Source organism: Zeus faber (genome assembly GCF_960531495.2).
Source record: "Zeus faber genome assembly, chromosome: 17".
NCBI classification, from domain to species: Eukaryota; Metazoa; Chordata; class Actinopteri; order Zeiformes; family Zeidae; genus Zeus; species Zeus faber.
Window position 1 is genome coordinate 19,973,807 of NC_137204.1, and position 12,182 is coordinate 19,985,988.

Below are 12,182 nucleotides of genomic sequence, written 5' to 3' on the forward strand. Positions count from 1 at the left end.
CGGGCGAGGTTTTTTTCGAAAGAATAAACAAAAAGGTTCGCTGGCCAAAACGTGAACACAAAGCAGCATGGAATGGATCAGTGTCAGGGTCCGTTTTGGGTCGTGATCTGGTCAGCAGACCTGCACGTCTTAGGACTCAATTTTTGTTGGGATCTGCCAACCTGAGAAATGTATCTGTGAACCAATAAAATCCCCGTGAGCGCAAGTATTCCCTTTCTCTCGGTTTCCTCAAAATCAACCCCAAAACCGGGTTTATTACCAGGTATCAAACAGACTCACCCTGCACCTCCTTTCGCTGCCGTGCATCATCACCTAATTTCCTCCCGGGATGTTTTCTTATCTTTTCCTGACGCCTCACGTCGTAGGTGCCGGCATCGTGCTAAGAACCAAGAGAAACGTTTGTGTGTATGTGTGTGTGTGTGTGTGTGTGTGTGTGTGTGTGTGTGAAATGATGACTCATAGATTGTTGTGAAAGTATGCAAATGACGTGTCACGGCACACTTTTTCGACCCAGCTACCGCTGAGCTTACCTTCTCAGACCCCGACGTGAAGACGAGCACGGAGAGCCCGTCCTCTGACTCGAGGGTCCAGGACGTGGACGAGGACTCTTGCGAGACACAGGTCAGGGAGGAGCGGGGCGAAAAAGAAGACGCCTGCCGGCTTAACAACGGAAGGAGCAAAACGGGCGAAGCCCTCGGCCCCCGGCACTTAAAAGGCGCCCTGTCGCCAAACTCTGAGGACGGTTCTATCCCCCCCACGTCCAACTTCGCCGCAGATCTGTCCAAAACGCCTCCCGATTCTCCGGGCTCGGAGTCACACGCTAAATGGATCCACTTGACGGAGTTTGAGCTTCAGGGCCTGAAAGCCCTGGTGGACAAGCTGGAGGCTCTCCCCGAAAATAAAAAGTGTGTTCCGGGCAGCATAGAGGACCCACAAGCTCTACTGGAGGACATGAAGGTAAGACACCTCAACGACTTACAAATCCAACTAGTTTTGTTTGATTCAAAAAAACTTTTTTGAAAACAACTTGATTTCAAATAACCTTTTTCCCTCTTTATTCTGGCCAGGTCGTGTTAAAAGAGCATGGCGACGATGACCCCAAACTAGCAATCAGTGGAGTTCCTGTGGTGTCCTGGCCGAAGAAATGTATAAAGGTGAGAATATTTGAGTTGCCGGGTAGATTTACGGGCATGTTTATGTGCAGGGATGCGAGGAAAAAATTGTGAGCCCTGAATGTGATCAAATGCTGATCTCAGTCCAACGCAAAAAAAGCATGATCATTGATTGGGAAAAACAATCCAACATCAAATGTCGTAAATGGACATGTGAAGGAGCGGTCCTTTAGGCACTCGAAAACAGAGCAAACTATCATTTTAGCTGTGTCACGGAATCATTTAATTCAACCCCGTGCTGATAGGAAAGAAATTGCCGCTCAAAAATGAACTCGGCGGGGTTTGCATCGAGTCGTGAGGCAGGAGCCGATCGTGTGTTTTTCGTGTTTAGTGAAAAGCAAGCACAACTATAAAATGTTTTGAGCCTGGATTTAAAAGTATGCGTGCTGGGGGCCGAGCACGAGGGAGGGAATACTCCTGCTCGGATGTGCCGAGAAAAACTGCACGGCTCTCGGTCCAGACGCTGGTTTTCGGTCTCCTCCCTCGACCGCCGCCCCTCCCTCCTGGACGGGGGGACCCGCCGCCGTGTCGGGAACGCCGCGGCCTCAGGTTCTTCAATCGGCGGAGGTCGCTCGGTCCACTTGTGACCCGCCTCGTCCCCTCGGAGCGGGCTTCGCGCTCACAATCGAGAGCCGTCTTTGGCGGGAGATTGAAGACCCGTTTCTTCACTAGGGACCCGGTCTCCTCTTCCGCTCACCTCTCCACCCCGTGCGGCTCGTCTTCCTTTAACTCCCTTTCTTGTCGAGCTCCCTCTGAGCCGCCCACGTTCCAGCCTTCCTGTCTGTTCCGCTTCTTACTGACAGCGTTGCTGACGCTGACTGGGATGTACAGTTGAAGTCACTTTGAATTAAAAATCCTCTTCTCAGTGGCTACATGTACTGTACATCTTATGAATCATTTCATGTTTTCAAATATTTCACAAAATGTAAACCTTTTATTTTGTTCTATCTTAGTCATTGCTTAAAAAAAAAGAACTTAAAATAACAAACAAAACATGTTAAAAGCAGACTTGGCATCCTGCACGCATTTTGTGTACCGACCAAAATACGCAGGTATGAAATGCCAGCTGAAATTAAGCAAAAAATATATGTATTATTGTAATTTAATTACAGAAAACAATCAATCAATACAAAAGAGTGACATGTCGATCAGTGTCAGATATATCTGATTCTGTGCCGGTCAAATATACACACCCGATACTGTGCTCATGTACTGTGCTCATATACCGTGCTTTTGTACTGCGCTCATATACTGTGCTCATGTACTGTGCTCATATACAACATAATGTAACGTAGTTGACGCTCAAAAAAAGAGCGTCAAAGAAAGTGTCTTGTTGGCTGTTTGGAGGTACTTGGAGGAATAATTTATCGCCTGACATTATTTCAAAATTGTGCAGACTGTGTATCTAGCGCTGTCACTGCAGTGGAGCGTCTGCTCTGGTTGTTTCTAGTGCATGAGCTCCTCTCGTGATGAAAGGTTTGACTTGTTTTTGAGACTCGGTTCTTGTCGAGTCGCTCGGTAAAACGAGTCGTTCAATTTGAATTGGTTGGTTTAACGCACGGTGAGGGAAGGAGGACTTCCAGTCACCCACAGTGAGAAGAGTCGACCATTTATTATTATTGCTTTTTTTGCAATGATTTCAATTTACTTTGGAATGGCAAGTGCTATGTACTTATAATAGAAAATTGTATTTGCACTAAAAATGAAGAGACTTAGATGTGATGTTTGAAGTGGACATTTCCATGTTAGTTATATATTGTGTCCTACTAAAACTCAGTGAGAGTTACAGGTTGAATCATACTGAAACTTGCTGACGGTCCCATTTATTGGAACTCAGCGACAGTTTCATGTTGTTATTTATTTTATTGGAACTCAGGGACAGTTTCATGTTGTTATTTTTTTTATTGGAACTCAGGGACAGTTTCATGTTCTATTATTGTTCCATAGTGAATAATGAACAATAGTAAACACAGTGTCAAAATCAGAAATCTCACTATTGTGGTAACTGAAAATTGCAGCGGTAGTCCGCATGTGCAGCTGTCCTATAACGTGAGCGTGATCAGATCACATGATGTATTTGTCATTGACGTACAGCAAATATACCCAGTGAGACCAAATGATAAGAAAATTTGATTTCTCTGATAACGGATTCAAACTCAAAACGATCGGACGACAATGTAAAAGATATTTAATAGTCAGTGTTTTTATTATGAACATACAATTGAATGTTGTTCAGCATCGGCAGGTCATCTGATTTAGGAATCTGAATCGGCCGAGAAAATTGCGATCGGTGCATCTCTAGTTGGTGAACATGTTTGGTAACTTTACGAGATGATGATGATGATGATGATTTCAAGGGGTGAATCCCAATGTAGCGAGTTGGCTACGGTGTGAATAACTGGAGTAATTTATCTGTAGTAACTAACGCCGCGGAAACTCCCTGTCCCACTATTGTGGCACTGAAAATATTTTCCCTCGGTTGCCAGGTACGTTAAAAAAAGCAGTGGATGGAGAGTCACAATGGCATTTGCATGTGACAGGTATTCGTCAAAATCATTCCTGTGAAGGCCAGCTGCTGGTTGCGCCTCTTTCTGTCAGCCTCCCTTTTGTAAATGAAACGCCATCTGTTTCTATTGGCAGCGGTGGCCTTGCTCTCTTTTTCTCTCTCTGTGATGCTCCCCATGAATATGACCGCACCGCGACTGCATCCTCCCACTTCACTGGAGGCAGGCCCGCCCTCCCGGGGGAGATTGGCATGTATCATGTGCAGAGCGGCCTCCCATTGGCTGCCGGCTGTTCCTGCACCCCTCTTCTGGTGGAGGGATCCAAGCAGGCACAGAGCACTGCCTCCCCACATCTGCATGTGGTACAGAGGAGGAGGAGGAGGAGGAGGAGGGAGGAGGAGGGAGGAGGAGGAGGAGGAGGAGGAGGAGGAGGAGGAGGAGGAGGAGGAGGTAGGGCCATGATGAGATATCAGCACTAGCGCTGGTGGCACGAGGAGGAGGAGGAGGGGGAGGAGGAGGAGGAGGCAGCCTCAGCCGTGTCGGTTTGCTGCCGGGAGCCGAGCGGCGCGTGAGAAAGCAGCCATGGCCATGTCGCTGAGCGCGGACGATGAGGACTACGACTCGGAGGCTGAGCAGGTTAGCACGCCGAACCCCCGACCGCTGGCTCGCTCGTTCGCTGGCTCGCTCGGACCCCCGGGGGAGAGGGGGAGCGCTTGAGTCGGAGAGGGAGGAACCGAGCAGGAGGAAGGAGGAGAGTCACGCTGTCAAGTCACAGCTCTGTGCTCACGCTGCTGTTATTCATGTCATTTTTTTTTTTACTGATGCATTTGTATGCCGTGTGTGTGTGTGTGTGTGTGTGTGTGTGTGTGTGTGTGGAGGGCTGTGCACACAGCGGTGGACCTCGGGGCAGGTGTCGGTTGTTTCATGGGAGGGACCACGGTGAAATTAGCGTATGAGAGAGCAAACATGTACAGAAGGTGCCTGCTTGGCATCTGCTAAGGTACACAAAGGTGTTGCGAACACTCAGACAATAAGCATTTAATTGTCAGTGGTAGTGGAAGTGCCTGTTTCAGAATCAAGCCGTCGTTTTTTCTTTCATTTCTTACCATGACTCATTCATGAGAAAGTATCATCAACAAGTTAAAAAAAACAACAAAAAAAAAGTGAATCTTTGCAGGCAGTTCAAGAAGAAATGGAACTTTTAACACCATGAAACATGTGTTAAATATAACATAAAGCGCTCGGAATCTCTCCCCCCAACCATTCCAGACACTGGACACATTTCGCTTTCGCTTTCCGAAACATTGGAAACGAATGAATGCATGAATGAATGAATGCATGAATGAATGAATGCATGAATGAATGCCTTTTCTTTGCTTTTTGACAGGCGCGTCAAGACGCCCTTATTTTCTCCCCGTCGTCTAAACACACGGATGGATTTTGACGTCACATTAAAATGTCTGGTCTGACAGGCTATCGCCGCGCCGTCGCCGCCAGCACATTTTCGAGTGCCGAGTCCAAGATAAGATGGATTTATTTCAGGGTTTCTCTCCTGAGGAACACTCCTGAAGAACCGGTTAACAGCCACGGGTTATTAAGATAAGGTTTGACTTATGTTTTTTTTAATTTGCCATTTCCTCATAAATCTCTGCTCATTGTTACTTTGGTTATTAGTTTTTTTTTGTTTTTTTTTACATTTGAAGTATCATCATCACTCACATCTCCGCAGACTCATTTCTCTAAAAGGTTCCACTTCTTATTCTTTGCAATGTTTATTTTGTGAAAACACATTTGCTACCGCTTATTTAAAGCGATAAAGCTTTAAAGCATGTATGAGCAGATATTCCAGGGCTACTGTTTTTTAACTATTTCCGGCCCATGTTCTGCCGGTTCTAGACAGTGCATCAAATTTTAAGCCACCTTAAAAACATTTTTTTTTTTTTTTTAAACCTGTGCTGTCAGCATGCTGGGCATACAACACAGAGTATTTGTATGACATTGCATCTAGGACAGAGTTAGTCTGCAAGTGGAGTTCAAGTTCTCAACCTGCAATGCAACTCTTTATTCATTCTTAAATCATCAAGAACTGCTGCAATAACTCTGTCCTTTAATCCACCTTAATAAAGAATACAACAAACTTATTGTTTTTTTTCCTGCTCCAATGCCAATATCATTTCCATTTTTTAAAATTCTTTACTGTTAAGGAATTGCTCTCCCCGTCCCAAGAGTACGAGCTACCGATTGAACCATAGAACGCTATGTTAAGTGCCTTGCTCAAAATGCTGCTTCAAGTTGGAGAACTCACTAAAATCGAGCTTGATCCCAAGACATCCAGTTGAAAGTTGAGTTTGAAGTTGATGTGTGTCGCATTCCCTGCTCCCATTTGGTTTTGAATGTCTGCAACGGTGCGAAGCGACCGACCAGCCGCTTCTTGGCCTGCACAGGTTTCCTCGCGAGAGTAAGAGGTCGTGAAGGGTCACGGCGGAGGACCGTCAACAACATGACACCGCATTCCCCAACAGATCCATCGTCAACCCTGTTTTCTGTCGGTGCCGTCAAATAGAAACGGTCTTCGGGTTCAGGCTTTTCTCACCGGTCACGCCGGGGGGAGAGGATTTGGGGGAGAACGCCTCTGAACCGCGCGCGTCTCACGGCCGCTGGACGCGCAGGCTGAAGCAGGACAGTAATGCGCCCTCATCGAACCCGTTCGCACCGACGATGTGAAGCAGTTGGGCAGACTTATTTATTATATACGTCAAGAAAAAGGGCGACGGCTCTCAGTTCTATTCTGGTTTCCCTGGTCGTAGAGTCTGTCTGACGGGTCCTTCTCTGCGTTTTTTGGGGAAGGGCCTGTCTGTAATCCTGGAAATAGCCCCAGTGTAGTGGAGTGTGGATGAATATATATTTATAATCCAGCTGCTGGCTGGATATCAGTTCCAGTCGTTCCAATTAATGGCTTAGGATGTGCTAAATTAGTCCACCGTTCCTCGGTTTGAGGCCTCGCTTTCAGTTTGGGTGTTTATATACAGTTTATATGGGTGACAAGCAGGTGTGTGTCATTAATTATTCCGCCAGGAATAATGGGCAGTTGTGGCTATTTTAGGTAATGTTGCACCGTAGGGGATGGGTGATAAATAATGTTTTCATTTTTAAAGCGTCGTTCTTTTATGTCCCGTATTTTATTCATCTCAATCTCATTCTGCTGCTCCGCTTTTGTGCAGTTGGCAACACTATAAGCGAACATTACCGAGTCATTTATTATTATACGGTCATGATGTCACGAAGCCCACTTAGTGTCTGAGAATGTGAATGCCCGGTGGTTCGAAAGGTGGCGGGAGAAGCAAGACGTTCCTCTGGAAATAAAGGCTATGGAGATCAAGGCCGTCGTCCTCTGTGAAGCACGTCTCACGTCGACTGTAATGAATCAGCCGTGGGCCCCGCGGCAACAGAACACCACGTACCGGAGATCAATTTGGGGGGTGTGAAAGGTGGCGCTAAGCGCGGCGCAGCTTCCCTTATGGGAATACAGCCAAACTGGCCCGTCGGAGGTTTCATGAACATCAATGATGTCATTCCTTGTTTTTTCTTTGTTTTTTTTTCTGACTGTGTATTTGGATCTGATACACTGATTTTTTCTTGTGTTTTTAATGGTAGTATATCTTGGTAGTGGTAGTGATTAAAATATCCTTGCTTCCTATTTGTAATATGCAATAGAACAGTGCATATCATTTGTATACTCCTGTTTCTCAAAGTGAAAGAAAATCGTATTGTTTGCAATAAGTGAATGTGATTATACATACTGTACATATGTTAGGACATACTACAAATATGAAAGCGTTAATCTACAGTCGTGTGTGATCCAGTATTTCCAGTTTTGTGTGTGTGTGTGTGTGTGTGTGTGTGTGTGTGTGTGTGTACATACATAGAGGCAAAAAAGTATTTAGTCAGCCACCAATTGTGCAAGTTCTCCCACTTAAAGATGAGAGAGGCCTGTTATTTTCATCATAGGTATACCTCAACTATGAGAGACAAAATGAGAAAAAAAAATACAGAAAATCACATTGTCTGATTTTAAAGAATTTATTTGCAGATTATGGTGAAAAATAAGTATTTTGTCAATAACAAAAGTTCATCTCAATACTTTGTTATATACCCTTTGTTTGCAATGACAGAGGTCAAAGGTTTTCTGTAAGTCTTCACAAGGTTTTCATACACTGTTGCTGGTATTTTGGCCCATTCCTCCATGCAGATCTCCTCTAGAGCAGTGATGTTTTTGGGCTGTCGCTGGGCAACACAGACTTTCAACTCCCTCCAAAGATTTTCTATGGGGTTGAGATCTGGAGACTGGCTAGGCCACTCCAGGACCTTGAAATGCTTCTTACGAAGCCACTCCTTCGTTGCCCGGGCGGTGTGTTTGGGATCATTGTCGTGCTGAAAGACCCAGCCACGTTTCATCTTCAATGCCTTTGCCGATGGAAGGAGGTTTTCACTCAAAATCTCACGATTCATGGCCCCATTCATTCTTTCCTTTACACGGATCAGTCGTCCTGGTCCCTTTTCAGAAAAACAGCCCCAAAGCATGATGTTTCCACCCCCATGCTTCACAGTAGCTATGGTGTTCTTTTGATGCAACTCAGCTTTTTTTCTCCTCCAAACACGATAAGTTGAGTTTTTACCAAAAAGTTCTATTTTGGTTTCATCTGACATTCTCCCAATCCTCTTCTGGATCATCCAAATGCTCTCTAGCAAACTTCATATGGTTTCTGGACATGTACTGGCTTAAGCAGGGGGACATGTCTGGCACTGCAGGATTTGAGTCCCTGGCGGCGTAGTGTGTTACTGATGGTAGCCTTTGTTACTTTGGTCCAAGCTCTCTGCAGGTCATTCACTAGGTCGCCCCGTGTGGTTCTGGGATGTTTGCTCACCGTTCTTGTGATCATTTTGACCCCACGTGGTGAGATCTTGCATGGAGCCCCAGATCGAGGGAGATTATCAGTGGTCTTGTATGTCTTCCATTTTCTAATAATTGCTCCCACAGTTGATTTCTTCACAACAAGCTGCTTACCTATTGCAGATTCAGTCTTCCCAGCCTGGTGCAGGTCTACAATTTTGTTTCTGGTGTCCTTTGACAGCTCTTTGGTCTTGGCCAAAGTGGAGTTTGGAGTGTGACTGTTTGAGGTTGTGGACAGGTGTCTTTTATACTGATAACGAGTTCAAACAGGTGCCATTAATACAGGTAACGAGTGGAGGACAGAGGAGCCTCTTAAAGAAAAAGTTACAGGTCTGTGAAAGCCAGAAATCTTGCTTGTTTGTAGGTGACCAAATACTCATTTTACCGAGGAATTAATTCATTAAAAATCCTACAATGTGATTTCCCGGATTCTTTCCCCCCATTGTCTCTCATAGTTTAAGTGTACCTATGATGAAAATCACAGGCCTCTCTCATCTTTTTAAGTGGGAGAACTTGCACTATTGGTGGCTGACTAAATACTTTTTTCCCCTACTGTACATACATACACACACACACACACACACACACACACACACACACACACACACACACACACACACAGACACACACACACACACACACACACACACAGATACACGGTTTGTCAGTGGTCACTCCGAGCCAGGAATAGCTGAGAGGATAATCATCCACCAGGAGATAACTGACGTGTTTGTGAAAAGGGAACTGCATCAAAGCGCCCTCGTGCCTTTGGCCCGTTCCAAATCGAATTTGCTCGGGTGTTACGGAACACTTCAAGTAAATTCCTGTTTTTTGTGTTACGTAACACTCACTTCATACCTCCAGATGCTAAATGTGTCAGATCATGTTGCTGGGAAATAATAAAACCGCTCATGACGGCAGCCTGAGGTGCTGCTTGGATCTTCAGAGCGCTTGTTTTTTTTTTTTGTCTTTTTGTTTTTTTGTTTTTTTGTTGTTGCTTTAAGATCTCCTCCTCTGCTGTGTTGCAAGAAAATAGTTAAAAAAAGTCAAATTTGACCATAATTCAGACGTTGGCGCCTGTTCAGAGCAAAATCATGATGCCGAGGTATTTAAGTTAAAAGACAAACATTTCCTGCGTCTTACATCATAAATATGAATGTTTATTATTATTATTATTATTATTATGATTATTATTGTACCTCCAGCCTCGTCCTTGCCACCGGCCCAAATTGAAGATGATGGCGTCGCCGGCGTCGGCGGTCAAGGTGTCTGCGAGCCGGGGCACCTCCGGAGCGCGGAGGAGGAGGACGCGGTGTCGGAAGTGCGAGGCGTGTCTGCGCACCGAGTGCGGAGAGTGCCACTTCTGCAAGGACATGAAGAAGTTTGGGGGCCCGGGCCGCATGAAGCAGTCCTGCATCATGAGGCAGTGCATCGCCGTGAGTCCTGTTCCCTGTGTTTAATACTCCCTGCACGTTGTTGTCGCTGCTTGTTTTGGATGCTAAACCCCTGGGAGATGGAATGATATGAATAATTACCAGAGCTGTCGTTGCATAATCACCCGTCCGATATTCAGGATTCTGACCAGGCCCTGAGGGTTCTTGAAGTTCTTGAATTAAGTCTTCGGAGATGTAAGAACTGGCATTGAAAATAGACTATTGTGCTGAAGTGCTTGAAAAAGCATTGAAAAAAAAGTGATAATTGAAAATCTGTGATATTCCCCCAGGTTTTGTTATTCAAAATTTGAATAACAAAACCTGGGGGAATATCACAGATTTTCCAGAATCGCTTTTACGGTCGATTATGACAAGGAAATTTAATCCAGCGTGGTTGGAAGAAGACACTTATGTCTGTAGATGACAATGAATTTAAAAAAAAATTTATATATATGAATATGAATAAAGATCACATTGAAAATGTATTTTATGTTTTGCGGGAAGTTCTTAGAAATAGAAAATAATTTAGGCTTAAAAAAAAGTACTTGAAAGTCCTTGAATTTCATTTTGTAATGCCAGAATGAACCCTGAATATTTACCAAAAGCCTGCAGACGTGTATGTTCATGTACGTGTATACACACACGCACACTCGCACACACACACACACACACACACACACACACACACTCACACACTATGCTTTTCCCCAATAGGTTTGTAATTTACCTCCTCCTCGTTAACTCCTTACTGTTTTATATGAGATCAATAATTTGAATTTGGCTATGACAGGTGCAACATTTTAATATGAATTCATAGTCAAATCAAAGCATACGTTGAAAAAAAATATATATATATTAAAAAAAAAAGTTAAGGATTTCAACAACTGATTTTGGATTTATTTTAGACATTTTATTTCACTGGCATTAATGTGTTCCACATTATCCATCAAGTGCTTGTGAGATTCGACAAGCGCAGCACAGTCTTTTTTTCTCTGCTTTTGTCTTCAGTCGCACCATTCCAGAAGGTTGAGTGGGCGTTTGCCTTTGTTTTAGGCTGCAGCAGTTGCCAAATTTGACTGATGTGTCAATTCAAACTCAATATTTTTTGGCAGGTCGCGTTCACTCAACGAAACAAATACAGTTTATCTCCCGAATGGAAGCTGCAAAACAAATGATTAAACCCATTATCTCAAGCTCGTCGTGCCTCGGCGCTCAGTGATTGCATCCCCTGTTACATAGAGAGATTTTAACATTTATTTTAGGGGAATTCGAGTAGCATCAGGAGAAGAAGGAGTTTTTTTCACCTATAGATGTAATTGAGTTTACAATCTGTACACGCGCTTTCTGTCTAGTTATTCGAAGGGATTTACTTAATTTGCGTCTGACAATTATTTGAGTTTATTTAACGAGAATTAATCAGCCAAACTTGGAAAAAAATTTGAGACTTAGAAAAAAATCGTCACAAAGAAAAAATTTGACACTTAGAAAAACTTTGAGCCTTTGAGAAAGAAAATTTGACACCTAGAAAACATTCGACATGATGTCACACCGAATCTCAATACTCATTCCTGGCGCCTCATTTCGGTGCCAGGCCCGAGCTGCCGATTGAAATATCCGCCCTCCGGCGCTGCCAAAGCGCCACAGGCACCTTCCCTAAACATTATTGTTTGCAGCGCGCCAGGTGGAGTCCTCCGTATGATGCGCCCGCCGGCTTTCCTCTCCCGTGCGACTCGCCTTTTTGGTCGGGAGCCAAACAGCAGCGGCGCTCGTCGGTCTCAACGTTATGGTCGCTTCGCCAGTCAGATAAAAGAGGCGATTGTAAGCGTTGTCACTATCGATAACGTCCGCTTCATACAAACTGTCAGTTATTTGTTAACACCCAGATCAAAAAAAAACATTTTTTAGAATAGAATCTAATTCTTATGAATGTAATTCTGTGGGAACCACTGATTCGTCATCGATTTTGCGCCGCGGGATGTCATCTACCTGTACCTGTTGAGGCAGCACTGAGTGCCATTGCACTTTAACACCATTGTCGTAAAACTCGGTCCGGTGTCCGAAAAGAATTTATTTTACCGAAACAAATTACAAATTTGACTCTTATCGGTCACGTTTCAATAAC

At 44.4% G+C, this 12,182-nt stretch overlaps 1 protein-coding gene across 1 annotated transcript in view; it reads left to right on the forward strand.

The window, feature by feature from the left end:
- Positions 1-12,182, forward strand: part of kdm2bb (lysine (K)-specific demethylase 2Bb) — a 30,283-nt gene that overhangs the window by 7,832 nt on the left and 10,269 nt on the right. Inside the window, exons 11-13 of the mRNA XM_080017377.1 lie at positions 539-957; positions 1,068-1,154; positions 9,833-10,063. Coding sequence (XP_079873503.1) covers positions 539-957; positions 1,068-1,154; positions 9,833-10,063 — 737 coding nt within the window. The remainder of the gene's footprint in view (positions 1-538; positions 958-1,067; positions 1,155-9,832; positions 10,064-12,182) is intronic.